The sequence below is a fragment of the Cynoglossus semilaevis genome, chromosome 8 (genome assembly GCF_000523025.1).
Source record: "Cynoglossus semilaevis isolate Cse_v1.0 chromosome 8, Cse_v1.0, whole genome shotgun sequence".
NCBI lineage: Eukaryota > Metazoa > Chordata > Actinopteri > Pleuronectiformes > Cynoglossidae > Cynoglossus > Cynoglossus semilaevis.
In genome coordinates, this window is record NC_024314.1 from 3,324,521 (window position 1) to 3,345,248 (window position 20,728).

The 20,728-nt window shown below is 40.2% G+C and overlaps 4 protein-coding genes across 4 annotated transcripts in view; 3 read left to right on the forward strand and 1 right to left on the reverse strand.

The window, feature by feature from the left end:
• Positions 1–1,810, forward strand: part of LOC103381597 (uncharacterized PE-PGRS family protein PE_PGRS54-like) — a 9,832-nt gene extending 8,022 nt beyond the window's left edge. The window contains exons 25-26 of the mRNA XM_025058037.1: positions 1,482–1,598; positions 1,699–1,810. Of these exons, the coding sequence (XP_024913805.1) occupies positions 1,482–1,598; positions 1,699–1,810 (229 nt within the window). The remainder of the gene's footprint in view (positions 1–1,481; positions 1,599–1,698) is intronic.
• Positions 1,811–1,900: 90 nt separating this feature from the next.
• Positions 1,901–5,784, forward strand: LOC103381598 (progestin and adipoQ receptor family member 4-like). The gene is made up of 3 exons (XM_008314026.2): positions 1,901–2,412; positions 3,847–4,065; positions 5,048–5,784. Exons 1-3 carry the CDS (start codon positions 2,247–2,249, stop codon positions 5,479–5,481), a joined length of 819 nt encoding a protein of 272 aa, XP_008312248.1. The 5' UTR covers positions 1,901–2,246; the 3' UTR covers positions 5,482–5,784.
• A 1,334-nt stretch (positions 5,785–7,118) lies between these two features.
• Positions 7,119–13,075, reverse strand: pelo (pelota mRNA surveillance and ribosome rescue factor). The gene is made up of 12 exons (XM_025057480.1): positions 12,731–13,075; positions 11,862–11,954; positions 11,570–11,720; positions 11,370–11,460; positions 10,605–10,768; positions 10,133–10,193; positions 8,461–8,622; positions 8,316–8,362; positions 8,117–8,190; positions 7,437–7,706; positions 7,317–7,348; positions 7,119–7,228 (listed from the first exon to the last, which is right to left on the reverse strand). Exons 1-10 carry the CDS (start codon positions 12,769–12,771, stop codon positions 7,553–7,555), a joined length of 1,038 nt encoding a protein of 345 aa, XP_024913248.1. The 5' UTR covers positions 12,772–13,075; the 3' UTR covers positions 7,119–7,228; positions 7,317–7,348; positions 7,437–7,552.
• Positions 13,076–13,309: 234 nt separating this feature from the next.
• LOC103381595 (serine/threonine-protein phosphatase alpha-2 isoform-like) lies at positions 13,310–19,850 on the forward strand. The gene is made up of 7 exons (XM_017034195.2): positions 13,310–13,700; positions 14,507–14,635; positions 15,112–15,342; positions 16,171–16,275; positions 17,384–17,607; positions 18,033–18,167; positions 18,984–19,850. Exons 1-7 carry the CDS (start codon positions 13,643–13,645, stop codon positions 19,077–19,079), a joined length of 978 nt encoding a protein of 325 aa, XP_016889684.1. The 5' UTR covers positions 13,310–13,642; the 3' UTR covers positions 19,080–19,850.
• Positions 19,851–20,728: the final 878 nt, after the last annotated feature.

Sequence of the window (20,728 nt, forward strand, 5' to 3'; positions counted from 1 at the left end):
CCCGGCCGGTGTTCGTCCCCCCAAAAAAGAGGGCCGCCGTATGACCGGCGAGTGTAAACAGAGTCGTTTCGTCGATGGAATAAGGCGGTGCTTCTCAAATAGGGGGGGGAGGGGGTCCCTGACTTACGTCGGAGTTCCGTTCCTATGACGTAACTTGATTTTCGCCAAGGTGGTGAGAACAAACTCAAAACCAAAAGTAACCGGCCCGTGTTCGTCTCCCCAAAAAATATGGCCGCCGTATGACGGGCGAGTGTAAACAGAGTCGTTTCGTCGATGGAATAAGGCGGTGCTTCTCAAATAGTGCGGGGGGGGGGGGGGGGGGGGAGGTGGGGAGGGGGAAGGAGGAGGAGAAGGAGGCGGGGGGTGGGCAGGTCACCGTCAGGCGCCATCTTACCGAGGGAAGAGGGAATGTAGAGTTCAACAGTAATTCCCCTTCATCTGCAGCCTGACCCATCTCGCATCCTCATAGCTCACATTCCCCAGAGCCAGTGTTTACCCTGCCCATCACAATGGACTTCAGCCTCCTTTATGACATATAACCTAATGGTGGACAGCAACCCACGTTTTATTATCAAAACTATCATTGTTATATTTCAAAGAACTGCGTCATTATCGCCGTCAAATGTTTCATTTTCAGAGCGAAACGTCACAAACACACAACAGACCATTGGACTAATATTACTTTGTTTAATTCCATTTATATTTCAGATTTGCAGTAGACATTAATCTATATAAATATATATATTAATTGTGCAAAGGTATATATATATATATATGTATGTATGTTTACACCTTTGCACAATTAATTCTGACAATTAATAATAAACAAATGCAACATGTCTCGTTTTCCACTGGCCAAACGAACAACCTGTTCTGAAGTACAGCGCTACCCACATGAAGACGCATACATTTCATTTTTGACCTAATTAGTACTCACAAGTACGCGTGTAATCTGGTTCAAATTCTTCAGACATAAAAAACAAAACACCGCCGAGGCAGTAGCTCATGTTGTCAACATTTCACAGTGGAGATTTACACCCAGCACATTCCTGTTTACACTATAACAAGCATTTGGACTGTGTGGGAATGCGAGGTAGTTTACATGAAGTCAAAGGAGGAATTTTTTTCTCTTCCTCTCCAAAGGAATAGTGTTGTTATAAAAACAACCCCGTTTAACCTACATTATGACATGTGGCTGTATGAGCTGGATTAAAGAAAACACGCTGTAAATTAGTGGAACAACCGCGAATGTTCTATGGTAAACAAATGGTTAAGTTGAAATAACTTCAATACTTTTGTATGGATTTTTTAAATTTATTTTTGAGGTTTATTTTGATGAATACAAAGTAAATATGATCTAATTATTTTAAATATTATGTACTCCCTAATTAAACCTTGACGTAATTGTAAAATTATATGACAGCGACATCTTGGCTGAATTGATGTAATTCTCTTTATTTTTCTCTCCTGTTACTTTGCAGCGGCATCTGCGTCCGAACCCGAGCTACTACTGTGACGGGATTCGACCGTGGACCCGCACCCTGTCTGGACACTGTTCCCTGTCCCCCCAGTTTCCGACGCAGATTCATCTTTTGGACGTTTTTTCCACTTCATCCTTCTGTTCTGAAACCAGATTTTGATCTGTCTCTCTGAGAGACCCACTTCACGCGCAATCTCCACCCTGCGCCTTCCGGTCAGGTACCGGCTGAGGTGGAACTCCTTCTCCAGCTCCAGGGTCTGGTACCGGGAGTACGTCTGCCGCCCGCTCCTGCGGTTTGATTCTGTTGGAGATCACATTATAAAGCGATAACTGTTTTGAGCAGTGACTTCATTGGGTGAAGGTCGCTGACCTTGACCTGTTGTGAATCATAGAAACTGGAAAGGAGAATGTGGGTGGAGTAGAGAGGGGGAAATGTGGACTCTTTGTGAGTTCAGGGGTAAGTGAATAATGTGTTAAGGAGCAGGGGCAACAGTGGTGCACGTGGCTTCTCTGCGAGGATTACCCCCGGCTTAGAAGTTAAAGCCATTCCCTGATTGGTCTTCCTGAAGGCATGCCATGCACTTCCAGCTCAACAAGTCGCTCGCTGGGATTTACACTTTTTTTTAAGGATGAGAGTCAGTGGTCAGAATGTGCAGCCGATTGTGCTCGGAGTCCTGAGTGTGACCTCCTGAACATGCCACAGGTGGGGAAGTTTGATGTCAACTGAAGGCAGCAGCAGCAGCAGCAGCAGCAGTATTGGGCACAGATGGGGCTTTCCAAAAGGCCGCGGCTGTTGGACTTTGCTAAAACCCCTGCCCACCTTCAGTTCAACAAGTATGTGCTAACGGGCTACAGGCCAGTGTCCACGGCTCAGGAGTGTCTCAGGAGCCTCTTCTATGTGCACAATGAGCTGGGAAACATTTATACCCATGGTAAGTCCACTAGCTTACTGTGGTCTTAGCTTTGAGTACTTTAGAAAATGTTAGGACTAGATGTTGGAACGTCACTTTTTTTTTTCCCACACCTGCGGGCTGTTCTGACTTTTGTCAGATTCTTACTCCGTTCATACCTCAGTGAAGGAGAAGAGTACACACACACATATATACGTGCACGACTCTCACTTGAGCCAGATAATTCCCCTTGTCAGGGGTGTGTAATGAGGATATGAGGCATTAGCTGTAATCTGCCCTGAGAATTTCTGCCCCAGAAATATCCCACAGTTAACTGGGGCAGCTGGAGAAATGACACCAGGCAATTTTAGAATTGAAGAAAAGGTCAATTATCCTGAGAAATATTCAGCAAGTAGACCGCAAAAATAATAAATAAATAAATAAATAAATATCTAAACAAACACACAAAGTAAATGCTTGAATAATTCACTTGATAGCGTCATTAAAAAATAAAATTACAATAATCACAATAAAATGTAACCCGCATGGAAACTAGGAGGAAGAAATGGCCATGGGTTGCTGTTAATTCAATCGAAAGTGTTAGATTAACATGACATGACATGACATGACATGACATAGCATAGCATAACATAACATAACATAACACAGCATAGCATAACACCGCATAACATAACATAACATAACATAACATGTAGGTTCTCAGTCATCCAGGTCATTTAATCCAAAAATAGTTACGTCGGGGGCCACTGGACAAAGTTGGGGTGTTTTTTAAGACGTTTCACCTGTCTGTTGCCCTCGATATACGTAACTTTTGGATAACATAACATAGCATAACACAACACAACACAACACAACACAACACAACACAACATAACATAACATAACATAACATAACCTAACACAACCCAACCCAACACAACACAACACAACACAACACAACACAACACAACATAACATAACATAACATAACATGTAGGTTCTCAGTCATCCAGGTCATTTAATCCAAAAATAGTTACGTCGAGGGCAACTGGACAAAGTTGGGTTGTTTTTTAAGACGTTTCACCTGTCTGTTGCCCTCGATATACGTAACTTTTGGATAACATAACATAGCATAACACAACACAACACAACACAACACAACATAACATAACATAACATAGCATAGCATAGCATAACGGATAGTGGAGATTAGAGGAACAAAGCCAAATACACAGGGAATAGAACTTAACTGAAAAAGTAAGACAGGCCAGTTATAATGTAATTTCATCTTATTATTAAAGCATTTTTTTATAATGTAATTTCATCTAGTTATCAAAGCAGTGTTTTTTCCAGCTTCCTCTCTGCGTGACGCCAACTCAGGAACAACTTTAGATAATAACCACACTCTACGGCCCTGAAGTCACAAATGAGGTTTCAAGCACTGACTGGACAACATTTCTGCTTCTCTCCCATCAGGCGTTCCCTTTTTACTCTTCCTGGTGCTGCTGCCGTTTAGCATCCCCTGGGCGGAGGTGGAGAGCATCTGGATCTGTGTGGTCCACTATCTGGCCTGCCTGTCACCCACGATGGGCTCTGTGGTCTATCACGTCTTCATGAACCACATGGGAGGTGAACACGTGTACGACACCCTGCTCTCTATAGACATGTTCGGGGTCTGCCTGGTCAACACCCTCGGTAGGTTGTATTTGGAGATTGTTAGTGATATTGCTGTGTTGTTATTTCACACTAGTCTCATTGAAGTACTGTAAATGCAATATTATGATATATATATATATTATAAAAAGTCAGTATATTACAGTAATCAAATAATATTAATTGTGATTTCTGATCACTGTATTACTGTAATATGCTTACTTTTACTCATGTCCCACTACAACGAAGGAGTTCCTCAACTTTTATCAACGTTGCCACACGTACAAGTGCAAGAGTAATATTTGTATGATATTTTACTCTATCATGGAGAACAAAAACCTCTTAAGGAGGGGCCATAGGCAGGTTAAGGAGTATTTGGCCAGGGAAATGTATGGAACGAACTAGCTAGCTAGCTAGATGGATAGATGGATGGATGGATGGATGGATGGATGGATAGATAGATGGATGGATGGATAGATAGATGGATGGATGGATAGATAGATGGATGGATGGATAGATAGATGGATGGATGGATAGATAGATGGATGGATGGATAGATAGATGGATGGATGGATAGATAGATGGATGGATGGATGGATAGATGGATGGGTAAATGAATAGATAGATGGATGGGTAAATGGATAGATGGATGGATGGATGGATGGATAGATGGATGGGTAAATGAATAGATAGATGGATGGATGGATGGATAGATAGATAGATAGATAGATGGATGGATGGATTGATAGATGGATGGGTAAATGGATAGATAGATGTATGGATGGATAGATGGATGGATGGATGGAGGGATGGATGAATGGAGGGATGGATGGATGGAGGGATTGATGGATGGATGGATGAATAGATAGTTAGATAGATCGTAATGCTTTCCTTTTTTACGAAAACCTTCAAATATGAGGCTAACAAAAAGCTTACGTTTCATGTTTATAGCTAACTAATCACTAGCCAACGACTTGCCAAGACAATGGTGTTAGTGACTTGGTACCATTCCCTTTCTTACTAGGAGCACTTCCCATCATTCACATCACCTTGCTTTGCTATCCAAGCCTGCAGTGGGCGGCCATATTGGCCTACGTCCTCCTGTCAACCTACGGGATCTACTGCGCCACCACGGCACGCACCAACATTCTGCGCCTGCGAGCTTTCGTCTGGCAGGCTCTGTTTCGCTTCAGCCTCTTCCTGTTCCGGGTGTACGGCGGTGGCGTTGGCAGCCCGAACTCGCTGCGTCTTTTTATCATCATGGACACGCTGGCCGTACTGGGAGGACTGGTGAACATCGTACAGATCCCCGAGCGCTTTGGCCCGGGCCTGTTTGATAACTGGGGCAACAGCCACCAGATAATGCACGTCATGGTTATCTGCTCCATCGTATACCTGCACTGGGGGACAGTGGAGGACTTAGACTGGATCAAGAACTACAGGTGCCCGGCACTTTAAAACCCATTTTGGCATTGACGAAACCATTTACGTAGCAAGGCTATTCAAGCTATTCAAGTTCAAATGTCTTTTCCCAGAGACATGGTGGCATTCGAAAAGCACAGCTTCAGTGGCGTACCATGTATTCCTCACCTCAGCGGTGTCCTACCGAAATAAATCCACATTCTAATAACTTCATCACGTCTACAGAAACCATCGATGTCATGCAGGAAAGCAGCAAAACAAATCGTTAGCTATCCTAGCTAACTCATGTAGCCATAATAACATTAAAACGTTCGACTACTGTACACAAAATCCACAGAGATTATCACTACGCTCCATCAGGTTCTTTACTATCTTCCACCATGCTAATGCTGAAAGTCCAGTCTGTCCTGTCGTATTTATGGCGTTAACGTTTTAAATCGCTTTAGGCCAGTAGTTCTCAAATAGTGGGGCGGGGCACAGTGAAGTGCCAAGAGGGGGCGTGAGGGGCTTCCAATGGAATATGGCACGCTTGACATAAGTGTCTACCACTGCTGTAATGTTTGAACGATAACAAGCCTCCAGTCACTAGGTGGCAGCAACTCATACAGTGGTTTGTACAGATAAAAAAATGTATGTAAAAATGATGTAAAAATATACATCATCTGGTTCTCAGCAGTATTTCAATTCGCAGGGGTGTGGGTCGGAGGTGGCGTAAAAACATTTCTGTCCACAAGGGGGCGCATGACAGAAAAGAATTAAGAACCACTGCTTGAGGCTGAGAATGTCCGCTCGACAGAAGCAGTAGACAGTAGTTCGCTAGGTTCTAGACCGTGTTCTTTGACCATCCAATCAAATCACTCACATCGCCAACATATCTGTACGCCAGCTAGAAGGCCTTGATGATGCCAACTAAAAATCTGATTGGTTCAAAGAAACTATCCCAGTGCACACTCTACTGATTCAGAAGGCCTTAGGGCAGATTTCTTTCACCCTGGCAACACAAAACTGAAATATGATTGGATAAAAAAAAATAAAAAAAATCAATGAGGTCAGACCAGTGAGGGCCAATGACACACTGTACAATGCACTCAATGATGTCAGACCAGTGTGGGCCAATGACACACTGTACAATGCACTGTAGCCCTAGGTGCTGATGTTCTTCAGAAGGGAAGCTTTTTTTTTTACATTTGGAGAGAGAGAGAATAAGAGAAACTCAAGAGTTGTAACGTTTCTCACCCCGCTTGTTTTTTTTTTTTCCGTTCGTTGAAATGCAGTAACGTTGGTAAAACGTAACACCGATGTATTGACAAGGTGGGTAATTTTAAATAAAAACAGAAATGAAATGTGATAAATTCTATTTTTATATCGCCCTCTAACTTGTAATTCGTTCCGTGTAGTTAACGTGACAAAGGAGAAATACCTTTGGACGTTGAATGCTTCTGTTGTTTAATTAAAAGAGTATATTTTACACACATGTGGACCCTTGATTATCGATTCATGTTGCTTGAAGTTCCTCTCACGAGCACAGTCTGTTCGCCACGCTAAACGCTAAAAAACTCCAAACGCTGCTTTTGATCAGGTAAAACCAGGCCACGTCTGAAGTGTTTTTCTGTAATTCATTACGGCCACGTCGCATTCAACCACGTCAACAGTATCTTTTCCCGCAGTCGGATCGGCCGTTCGGCGGCTCAGTCCTCGTCCGAGCTGCTCCCTTCTTCGTCCTCTGAAAGATCAGCGATAGGAAATCGCAAGATGGCCGCCACTCCACTCAGCTGAGTAAGTTCTGGGGGGGAGGACAGGCGAGGATAAAAATGTAGTAACTGTAACCGTGGTCTGTTAAATGCAAAGAAGATACATTGCACGAGACTTACGTTCACCGGACACATGAAGGCTTGAGAAAATTCTGGAATGAAGAAAAATGATTGATGATAATTAATAACAATGAAATGCTGCCATTTTCACTCAGTGAGAACAACCAGCGCTTGCGGTACCTGACAGTGCCACCGTTATCTCTGACGCTGTCCACGAGGCGCACGTAGCGGTTTCTCGTGGGGATATCCTGATGTCTGAGTGCAAACACAACGATGTACTTTCATTTTAAGCACATTTAAGTTGACAGGTTGGAGGTGCAGTGCAAATTTAAATTGTTCTTTTTTTTTTTTTTTTTTTTTCCTTCTTCCAGCACGTACCTGAAAGTATTGTCACTTATAAGCAGGGTGTCGACTGCAAGGGCGTCGGCAGCTTTCTCCACATGGGCAACGCTGTGATGACGCAGAGATATAGAAACGTTGGATCATGTGATGAAATCAGATCAGACATGCATGCGTTCAAAACAGAGGAAATGACCTTTGTACAGTCTATGTAAAGGTGGAACGTAAAGAATGACATTTAGTCAAGTTACTGTGACTGAGTAGTTTTTTTTTTTTTTTAGTAATTTGTAAGCAGTTTTGCGTAAAGGTAATATTAGTTTCACTTAAATACATTTTGTCTCATGTATTTTTTTACTTTCCTACATTGGAAAAGAACCTGTTACCGGGTAAAAAAAAAAGTAATGCAGGGAAAAACAATCAAGTTAAATGAAACAAAATTGCCTGGGTGTTACAGGCATTATTCTATTTATTTTATTTTTTACATTATTTTACTACAGTTCCGCGTTTATATTTCGACTCACCCATAGAAAGCTCGGTCAGGTTCGTGCTGCAGCATCTTATAGAAATCCTCCAGGGCTTTCACCTCTCCAGCTGCCTGAACAACACAGAGAGACAAAACACAGCAGTTTACATAGTGGCCAGCCACCGGGTTTCACAGCTCAGATTTTTGGATTAAAGCAGAACGGCATAGAGTGGCTGAAAAACAAGAGGTATAATCACCTTAGTATCTGAAAGTCTACTTGTCACGGCGGGATCAGACAGGATTTCTAAACAGCAACGAAACCAAGAAAGTTCACGGAGTTCGTTGGATGTATTTGAAAAGTCTTATCTTTTTTACTTCGTGGCCTGGCGTAGATCCTCTAACCTTTGAGTGAATACTTGTGACCTGACGAAGCGTGGACCAGCATAAATTTAGGTCTATTCTCAAGCAGAACTTTGTTGTCCTGTCGCACTGCCTCTTTATAAAGGTAGGTGATGAACTGGTCCTTCACGAAGCCTGGACTGCCAACCAGGATACACTTCACCACTGTGTGAGACAGAAAAGGAGTCACCTGGTGAAAACATGGCATTATAACTGTAATTTCCGGACTACTGAGCGCACCTGAGTATAAGCTGCATCCAATAAATTTAAATGCACCCACTAAAATTTAAAACAAAAAATAAAAAATTGCACATATATGTATAGGCTGCACACAGAAGGTTTTTTAATTAAATAAAATACAATTTTAATTAAATAAATTCCTTTTTCCGAACAGTGCCTGTAACACGGCTGGTTACACGTTAGCTCTTTCCTGTTACGGCGCCCCGACCGTAGTTGGAATGAACAGGGGAGACTTAGTGATCTGCTCAAGGGCCGAAGCTAACATTAGCTAGCTAAGGGCTAACTCTCTGCACTTGCAGCAGAGGTAAAAACAGAAACAGGGAAGTTGGGGTCTTCATTATCAGACACTCCGACCACAACAGAACATAAACAGTGTTTTAACAGCTCCTCTATAACCAACTCACGCTTCAACATTCAAACTGCTCTCAACTTTAGCTACCAATCTCTCTCTTGCGTGCCCTACCCATATATACGCACACAGCCAATCACAGACAGACAAACAGTAGCCTACCAGAAAGGTCATTGATCGCTAGCCGGAAATTACGGTATATCAAGAGATGTCAAAAAAATGCTCCTCCTCTACTATCCCTCCACTTTAAAGTAGAAAACTACTGAAATCCAAAGATATCAAAACACAGACCACTGCACTTTATCTGAGTACGACTGCATACAATGGGGTCCGCAATTTACGCCGTCCTCGACCTACAGTGTATTAAGTCTAGTTGCATCATTCTGACATAGAGCATTAAAAGCCGGGAAGCGGACGAATATGTTGTCACATGCAGCTATACGCTGAAGATGGCTTTGTTTACATTTGCCAGTTGTACGCCATAATTTGGATTGTGCCATTTTCTGTCATGCCCCCCCTTGGGGACAAAAAATGTTTGCCATCCTAGTCTAGTTCCATCATTCTGACATAGAGCATTAAAAGCCGGGAAGCGGACGAATGCGTTGTCACATGCAGCTATACGCTGAAGATGGCTTTGTTTACATTTGCCAGTTGTACGCCATAATTTGGATTGTGCTATTTTCTGTCATGCCCCCCCTTGGGAACAAAAAATGTTTCACTCCCCTGCCCCCAAACCACACCCTTGCAAACTGAAATACTAGTGAGAACCTGATAATGTGTATATTTCTTTTCTGTACAAACCACTGTATGAGTTGCTGCCACCTAGTGACTGGAGGCCTGTTATCATTCAAGCTTTACAGCAGTGGTACACTTATGGCCCCCACCCCACTATTTGAGAACTGACAGATACAGTTATTAAGTACCAACAGTGTAATCTTGCCAGTGCACAAACACCAACAATCACTGGAGTCTTAAGCCGCACCATAGCTTGGGTGACATTTGTGTTTTCCAGCAGTAAACTTTGTAAAACCTTTAATCTTTGTTTTTGTACACACTGCAGAAAAACAAAAAGAATTTTAACATTACCATCAAAATTGATGTGACGTAGAATTGCTTGCATCACAGCCTCGTAGAACCTCTCGAGTGCCTGCGAATATACACACACACAAAAAAAACACTGTTTCAGCTACAGTACATTTAAAATGAGATACCTTTACCTAGAGTAAAACGTGAGTTAAAAACAAAGGATTTTACTTTCACTTTTACTTTCTCAACGTCGGCCGACAGTACATATCTAATCCTTTAGGGAACAGATTGCAATATTGTTCAACACTGACTTTGAGGGTACCTTAAGCGACCTCTGGTCATTGTATAGAAGTATGCATTTGGATCCGATATTCTCTGATTAAATAGAGCAGGTACAACATTATGGTTTTATAAAAACATGTTTTCTAAACAACAGAGGGACAACATTTAGGTAAATAAAGCAGCAAACTGTGATTAGTCCGTAGTAACTCCCAAAAGAACAAAGTGCATTTGGCACTTGGAAAGAAGTTACCTTCTCATGCTGAGTGCAGCTTCCTTTTCTCTTTCGGGGAATGGTGACCTCCACTTTGGCACGAAGAAGAGTCATGGCAGGTGTAACTAGAACCACATTGGCCAGACCCTCCTGCATCACCACAGCTGCCACATCTGCTTTCTGGGCTGGGTCGCATGCTTGCTCTGAAGGGTGAAAAGAAGGGACAGTTGATCTCAGGTAGTCCACAGCTTGTGTTGATATAAAAACCAGAGAAATGTAGAGATTTGCTCAATATATATAAATATATATGAGTAGTATTATGTTATATAATGTATAACATATTATAATAAATATTATCATATAAAAAATTCCACTTCCACCAGTATCTGCACTAATAACAATTAATCTTATATTAATTTAAATATATATAAGTAATATTATGTTATATAATGTATGGCATATTATAATAAATATTATCATATAACAAATTCCACTTCCACCAGTATCTGAACTAATAACAATTAATCTTATATTAATTATATATACATACATACATACATATATACACATATATGCATACATAGATGTATGCATATATATATTTACATATACACACATATGTATACATATATACGTATTTACACATATACACACACACATATGTATACATATATATACACATATACACACACACACATATGGACATACTAAAACTAGTACGTAGATACATACGACTGAAACTGAAATTCTTTCCACTTTTATGATAATAATGATAGTCAGAGGTAAACAGTAATGCACGCTCACCAATTCTATCCAGCACGACGCTGTCCCAGTTTTTCTTGGCTAACGTAAACTTCCTGTTAAGTTCAAGTTCAATAGTGTGGTATGCTCCCAACTGAAAAGCAGAGGACACGACAAAGATGTAGTCAAAGAAGATCATACAAGAGCACTCCGCCTATAAAAAAGACTCTCCCAGACTGTTTTCTGTCTTCAACATGACAGACCTTGACATATTGGTTCTCCTCCAGGTTTGTCCCCTTTACTCTCAGCTGGCATGCTTGGGAGTCGAAGTCAATTGCTTCCACACATAAAGTAAGAGTAGTGCGAACTCTAGAGCTGCCCACACTTCCTGTGGTGGACTCGGTTTGCACCTTCCTGGGGTAGAAAGGAATATAGAGAATAAACACGGAACGTGGATTTGGATGATATCGGAATTTATTTATATAGCATTTTTTTCTTTTTTTATGAATGGAAAGATTGATTGATGATTTAGAAGAAAAAAAAAGCCTTCCTCACCTTATAGTGGATGCTCTTAGGCTGTCCCTCACCTGCAGCAGGTTGTAGGTGTGCCACATGTCCTCTGCTTCCTCTGGCATAAGGGTCACCTGACTGAAGGAATAAGAGATTTGTGGATGAACCAGTTGTAGTCCTTTTATGTTAAACCGTTAAGATTATAGATATGTTATGGTTGGAATATTGAAACACATACATCAAACTTCTGTTATTTTGGTTTCTATTCCAACAATACATAAACAAAATTAAGGTTCCTATATATTATAGTAGTAGTAGTTTTTTAATGTATAACAATTAGATACAAAGCTTTACTGTGTGTTGTTTTGGCAAAAGTAGTTTTTTTTTAGTAAGTTGTAAAGTATTTTTCTGAAGTTCATAATTTTAAGGTTGTAATGTATTTTTCTGAAGTTCATAATTTTAAGAAATGTATTCTAATTCCAAAGTACAATTTTAAACTGCACTGCTTGTGCTTATACTATTAAGCTACAAACTCTGTATTGTGGTTTCTAAATTACTGCTTAATACTCTGGGTTGAAAAGTTAGCCATTTTGTTTTTCCAGAATTCGATTTTTTTTTTACAAGATTATTATTATTATGTTTTGTCTAACTGTATCTGTTGTTGAAACGACAGTTTGTACATAAGCAGTATGTTGTTTTCTTTTCTCACTTCGAGCCCGTCAACGCCAATGCACCATTCCAATTTAAATATCTTCTGACATAACAATATATTTCCTATGAAGCGTCCAATCTGTCTTTAATGTGAACTAGTTGCTTCTTTTTTTTGCTACATATGGAATACAGTCGCATGTCTCCACACGGTCGTGTACACTGGTAAAGCTACATGTTGAAGTTAGCTCAGCAAAATCACTCACCCGGCATTGTCTTTTTCTATGTCTTTATGAAGCAGCTTCATGTTGGAAATAGTTATGTGCAAACAAAAGTGTTATAGAAAAGCAGGTAACTTGTTTTTTAATAGACTACAAGTCATGTTTGTGTTTCGGTAAAGTGTCACGCTAGCGAAGCTCAGCCATCTAGGTGCTTCAGAATGAATCACCCGTTGCGTGTAGGCTTTCCACAGGCGCCGGGACATTGCGTCATGTCGTCAATCCATCCTATTCGGTTCACTTCCGTGGGTGTCGCTCGACCGCGTAATCAATACGAAACGACGGAGATCCGGGCATTTGCGTAGATTGGGGCGTATGCATTCGATTGTACATTGTTGGGTGTGTATTATTCACGAGAGAGTAAAGGTAAAATACGTATTAGAAAGGTTACTTTTCCAATGTGATTTGATACGCGTAATCGCTGATGGACTTTGAAGACAGCCAATTCAAAATGACCGTGACTCGCTAAAGTCCCGCCCCAGACTAAATTGTCCAATGGGAGTGATGTCACGTTTCTGACCATTTCCGTTCATCCTGGGTTTTCAGCTAATGCTTATTTAGCCTTTTTTCGTCAATGGCATGGTGCTAATAGTTGCTGCTGATATATAACCAGGGCGATTAAATACGATTATTTTACACGAATTTCTTATGTAACTGATAACAGTTGACCAATGTGGATTTCTGAAGTGCGTCTTAGCTTTTACACTTTCAACATCTCGGCCTCATTTTTTGAGGTTGTAATCTGTGCTCCAAGGTTAGCACGGTAGCGGGCTAACAGTAGCCGATTAACATTAAATTAGTTGATCTTGGGTTCACACGGTAGATAGATAGTTCCAAGGTTACTAAATACTTAACTTATAGAAGCTTTTGTAGACGTTACTCGATTAAGAATACCTAAGCATGGCTGAACCCGACAAATTGAACATCGACTCCATCATACAACGCCTGCTGGAAGGTAAGACACGGTATTTCGGTCGATATTTCTGTACAATAAAGGTAGCCATCTTGGCTAACGGAATAACACAGTAACCCCTGTTGTGCTACTTACGAAACTTTGTTCGGAAAATACTGCTCACAAAGCAGTTTATACGTTAAAAATGTGACGACAAGGCGCCAATTTGAAATGTGTGTGTTTGTTTATCCAACAAAGTAGTGGTATAATTAGATTGTCTCGTGAGCTTGGCCGATAGCTGATATCCTGTACATTGGTTTCGTAAACGAGGAATTAGACACGAAAGATGTAAATTTAACGATCGGGAATTATATTATTTATTTAAGTAATAAGACTAAAGTTAAACACATTTTTTGTGTGGTACAGGGCATACCTGCATAGCTTGTTAAATCCACAGCCACTAAATACACGGGCAATGTTGTGGATCTCCATTTACGCACAGTATCAGCAAATATAACTTGGTAAATAGAAATTGTTATTTATATTTTTCCCTTTCATTTAAAAAAAAACAAAAATGTATTTTTTTGTTTTTGAGTAATCAGGTCAACACAAATGTATCAAGAATGTAAGAGCAGTAGTTACAGGTTATGAATGTTAATAACACAGTATACATAACAGCCTCGTAATTCATTATTTGCACAAAAGCTCAATATTCGAGTTAAACTGTTCAAAACATTCGTTACTAGAATAAGTAGGAATCATTTTGTTCATGTGTTCCATATGTATCTATATATATGTCGTTTAAGTCTGCAATCCAATGTTTGCAATGTAAATTCAAAGAATGTTTTTTTTTTTTTTTGTCCTTTTCACACAGGGCTCAAGACCTGGTAAAAATGTTCAACTGACAGAGAATGAAATCCGTGGTCTCTGCCTCAAATCCAGGGAGATCTTCCTTAGCCAGCCAATTCTTCTTGAGCTCGAGGCACCCCTTAAGATCTGTGGTAAGAATGAGTCGGTTCCATACAATTAAAGAAAATTGAAATGGCTGTATCGTACAGTGAATTAATTTAAAACTGAAATTATTAACCATTGTTAAATAAAAAAATCTTAAATGTTAGATTAAATTTTTATTGTTTAAAGGAACTGTTTAATGCCCTCCGCACTTTACCGTATGCAGTGTAACTATACTTCAGTCAGAGTTGCTCTAATGGCAACACTAAATGCAAAGCTTGCACATTTTATTAGTTGTTGCAACAATACAAAACGAGTCAGGCAACCTTGGAACAAGAGTGTTTATATGTAATTGTGCACTGGAAACAATTTTGATGTGCATTGTTAAGACTGTTGGGGGAAAAAATTGCGCAAAGTTGTTGTGCCAGCATCTGAGTCCAATACCTTTGTTGTGCTGTTAAACACAAGAATATCCGACATTTGAGCAGCAACGCCGTTACTATTCTAACACTGTCTTTTTCACCAGGTGATGTTCATGGGCAGTACTATGATCTGCTCAGGCTGTTCGAATATGGAGGCTTTCCACCAGAGAGCAACTACCTGTTCCTGGGGGACTATGTAGACAGAGGCAAACAATCTCTGGAAACGATCTGCCTGTTGCTGGCTTACAAGATCAAATACCCAGAAAATTTCTTTCTGCTCAGAGGAAACCACGAGTGCGCCTCCATCAACAGAATATATGGCTTTTATGATGAATGTAAGTCAGAAAATATGGAAAAGTGTCAGCAATATTTAACCCTTTTTCTCCTTTTGTAGTTAATAGTAACAAAAAAAAACTATATATCTTTGTGTTGTATCCCTTTGTGTTTTTATCTCTAATAACAGATTTGATGTCAGTTGTGAGCCTGATAGTTTGCCTGCTCTCCCCCTGTGTGCTAGTCTGTCCTCTGGGTACTCATTACGGGTTTCATTACAAAGTCCAAAAAATGCACAGGAACTAAACATTAGTTTTCTAACGAGTGATCTTTACGTCACTGTTTGATTGGTTGGTTCTAACAAAAATCGATTTCATTTCATTGTAGTTTACTCTTTCGAATGCAATAAAATAAAGTGTAAATGTGTTACTTAAATTCTCCAGCATATTACGGTATTAATCTTAAAGACCAGAACACAAAATACCTTGCGAATATAAAGTAGAAAAACAGGTTTTCCTTAATCCACGTGGATGAGTATACCAATGTAGTTTAAGTAGTGTAATCAATAGGCCCATGTGTACAATGTAAATTGGCTACTTACAGCATTATTACCTCAGTAACGGGAAAGGGGGTTTTTCTACGCAAAATTGAGGTTTGGAAAATTCAATTAGCAGGGATGTGGGTCAGGGGGCGGGAACCTTTCTGTCCCCAAAGGGGGATGTGACAGAAAATAATTAAGAACCACTGACTTAAATGGTGAGGTATGGCAATGAAGCTTCAACACAAGTGACCTCTTGTGGTTTAAATGTAATTTTAGCAATTGGTGAGATTGCATAGGAATTTATGAGCAGATTAGATTCTAACCAATTGATTCCGATTGTTTCTTACAGGTAAGAGGCGATACAATATAAAGCTTTGGAAGACCTTCACCGATTGCTTCAACTGTTTACCTGTTGCAGCCATCGTGGATGAGAAAATCTTCTGTTGCCATGGAGGTATCCGAGCAGATCTATCGCTTTTGTCCCTAGTGTGCACACGCATGATAAAAGTCAGCGTGTCTTTCATTTTATAATAGTTTGAACCTAATCCATCCCACACTGTTGAATTACTGATTTGGATAAATATATATCTCTGTTCCGCAATTCCTACATTTGGGTTGCTACTTTCCTTTATACAGTTAGATCTGCTCTTCTATCTCTCTTTCCTCCAATCAGATTATGCCCTTTAACACTTTTTTTTTCTCGTTAGTCATGTCCCTCCCTTTTTCCCTTCAAATCAGATCCTTTTGGTTCACATAAAACACATTAGAATTTATGACCTTCCAGTTCCAGATGATTAAGCGACCATTCAAACGTCTTTATCTTGACAATGTTGCAGCTGATTGCAGTCATGCTGTACTGGAGTTTAAACGCATTCTTCTGAATGCACAATTGACATTTAACTAAGCATGGGACTACACGAGACTACACTGTTGATGCTAGACATTTAAAATACGCTAGATGGCGCTTTGGAACCGTTTTTCAACGCCCACCGCTTCAAAGGTTTTAACTCCGTTAATTGTTGTTCATTGATAACTGCTAATTGTTCAGGTGTCAGGTCGGAGGTTAACTAGTGCTTGAAGTGTTTAAAGGGAAGCATTTACAGCAGATTATTACGTAGCAGCAGATATTATCACTCTGGCATTTCATTTCAGTTTGACCTGAAACAAGCCTGACTTATTGATGACCAAAAAGACAACCTATGCAATATACATGTAGGAAGGATCTCCTATTTATGAGAGGAAACGGAATACTTTTTAAACATTGATGTGCACCAGTCATTGCACTATAACACTAGAGTACTTGTTAACACATTGTGTAATTGTGGTCTTCTGAAGTAAATATTTTTGGATTGTAACAATTGAAACAATTCTAATAATACTATTGTTGGTGATAACAATAAAATACACTTCATTACCACCATTATTAATAATAATAATAATATAATGATATTTCTATTCATTGTTATCAACATTTTCATATTATTTATTGTATTTCTTTAAATACATGGTGTCTTATCAGTTGTCATTAACACCATTTCCATCGTTTTTTTTTTTCCCCACAGGACTGTCTCCAGACCTCCAGTCCATGGAACAAGTGCGGAGGGTGATGCGCCCCACTGATGTTCCCGATCAGGGCCTCCTGTGTGATCTGCTCTGGGCTGACCCGGACAAGGATGTCCTGGGCTGGGGCGAGAACGACCGCGGCGTCTCTTTCACTTTCGGTGCTGACGTTGTCACAAAGTTCCTCCACAAACATGACATGGACCTCATCTGTCGAGCCCATCAGGTCAGCATGGAAACTAAAGTCTCTGGTTTGATCCAAGTCTGTGAGTGAAGACGAGTACAGCAGACAAAGCAAGAAGTGCCAAGAGTAACCCTTAGTCAATTAGTAGGAAGACGTTTCCAGATGAAGGTCTGTTTAGGTCCAACGGTATTTCTGTCTAGTGAACTGTGTCCAGATGTTAGTGATTATTTGAAGCAGAGCAGTCAGGTGGAATTGCTGAGGTTCTGGGATGGCGTCTGTAGCGCAGCGGGACCAGCTTAAAACCAGCTTACCGCATCAACACAGTTGAGCTCAGTTTTGCAGACGACAGGTAGGCAGTGCAAGCGGAGGAAATGAACGTATGTATGTAATAATGTGTGTTGGATTGTCCTTTCTCAACAAATGCACACATTGGCGAGCAATTGCTTACGATGCTTTTTCCATTGCAGGTGGTTGAAGACGGATACGAGTTCTTTGCAAAGAGGCAGCTGGTGACACTGTTCTCGGCTCCGAATTACTGCGGTGAGTTTGACAACGCTGGAGCCATGATGAGCGTGGATGAAACCCTCATGTGTTCGTTCCAGGTAAGCTCAAATGAATCTTACGGTCTGTATTTTAATTAATTCTCAGATATTGGAAATACGTCTACTACTTTTTACTTAAGTGTTTCAGGAACTGAATGGCTTGACCGTCAAGGACAAAACGAGGAATGGTGTGATGAAATATCATGGTTGTAAAATCAAACCAAAGTTCCTACAGTTAGTAGTATTGCCTTTCTGTGAATGTTCAGGTTAGGTCCAAATATTTTTCAACATGCTCCTAATAGGTCCTGCTATTTTGACTTACATGCTTTGAACCCATTAACATTAAATGCAAAATATAAATCATATAAATCAATTGCAAACAGCATATTTTTATTTCATCACTTGGATGGCAAATTTTAAAAAAGGGCTTACCAAAATCAGTGACCTTTCATAACTGAAGGCCATATAAAATATATACAAGTACGATTGGCCTAAGATTCAGAATTCATGACAGAAGCTGCAGGCCATGTAAAATTTGACCACGGGCCGTAATTGGCCCCCAAGCCAAACTTTGAATGTGCCTGATTTAGGTAAATTGTCAAAAATATTAAGAATAAATTTTTTTTTTTTTATATTTATAAATATATATTTACATAAATATATATTTATATAAATATATGTATATATATATATATTTATATAAATATATTTATATATATATATATAAAACCCTCCTCACACACTTTCCTTTATAAACCCTGATCATCTGTGCGAACAAATGTGAGGTTACTGCTTTCTGTGGTTTCAGTTTATTTAATGTTGCTGTGCTGCTGTTTTCACGCAAGGTTCTGAGGTTTCTTCATTTCCCGTTCACAGATTCTCAAACCTGCAGACAAGAAGCTGTTTTATGGTGGCGGCGGGGGCATGGGCTCCGGTCGTCCAGTTACCCCTCCAAGAAAAGCTAAGAAATGACAGCAGTAGTTTTGCCCTCGACTTCCAACCGACCCCTCCTGCCCTCTCTACCTCTTTTATCCTTTCTTTCACCAAACAGCCAGAAATCAAACCTATACCCAGGGCTTTTATTTTTTCCTTTTTTTATCTGTACTTCTTCTTAAAACATTTCATGTTATAAATTGTCCGAGTGAGTGCATTCGCAGATGACGACGTGTCCTCTGCTGTTGATCATTGAAATCACGTGTGCATGTGTTCGTTCCGTGTGAGGGTATTAGAGATTTATGCTTTCCACTCTCTCTGACCACTCTTCTCCATGAAAAGGTTGAACCACAGTGTCTGTATCTGTACAGTGATTTTAGACTGAAACGACAGGGTTTGGGAGACAACTGACAAAGTGCTGGACAAATGACGCAGCATCTAAAGACCCTGTCATTTGCAACACAGGTATACTGTATGCAGGTGGGAGCATGTGTGTGCGCGCGCGCGCGTCGGCACGCGTGTGCGTGCGCATGCTGTGCATTACCTCTTCCTGAGTGTTATTTCGGAGTTGACTTTGCCTCAGAAGAGTAATCATTTTTGCTCATTGACCCACATGCATGCACACACACACAAACACACAAACACACACACAAACACAAACATGTGACTTAAGTTTGTTTTGAGCCAGAGCTGTAAAAACCCCATACAGTTTAGGTTTGTACAGATTTGATTACTTGAAAGAGATTTTTTGTGAATTCGTTTTGTAGTCTTTCATCAAGTTGACCAATAAAGCGAGAATTCTGAGCTGTACTGTCTATGTGCTTTTTTCCTAATTGTATACAGGTTTATGATGCTAACACGGCTCGGGAAATAATCGGGTCACGATTCAAGTGAAGAAATCCAGGGTCTTCAGTTTACGTTTTTTTTTTTGTTTGTTTTTGTTTTGTCTTATATAAAGAAGTAATTGCGAACTGTGACTTTTTTTTTGATGCACAATATACACTTTAATCATCATCTACAGCCCAGTCCAAGTTAGTAAAACTTTGAACTCCAAGTCATTGCTGCTGGCATATTTAGAAGTTATAGTAGCAGACATGTATATCTGTTGCCCTCGTGGTGGCAGCAATGAGCTCCGAAGAGCCATGAGAACCATGAGGCAGCTGAGACACTGGCCTCCATGTCTCACTGAAGCACAATGACTTAACATATTGGTGGAATGTTAAGTGTCTGTTGTACCGTGCCTCTAACTGTGATATGATGTATAAAAAAAAATCTGATCGTCTACATTACTATACCGTGGTGCTTCTTTTTGTGCTTGGCCCCGTGTTGTTGAAACTGGTGAACGTAGAACAGAGCCGGTATCTATTTTTATCAAAAAAAGGATCCGGTTTCTTTCTTCGGCATTTCTCAGGTTCTTTTTGCATTCATTCATCTTCCTGTCATCAACACCCTTCTTAAGTCTGTCACTGCGCCTTCCCTTTACAGGACCAATGAGCTGAGAGATGAAGTGCACAGCTGTAGGGGCTGAGACTTGGACTTTGAAAATGATCGAAAAACTAAAATAAATACGCTTCGCCTTTAGTGTGCTCCAGACTTGAAACAGGAGGAAAAGTCTTATTAGTGCTGTTATCTGTGGGGGTTTTTTTCTCATAGTATACTGAAATAAAAACTACTGCACTCATTTGCAT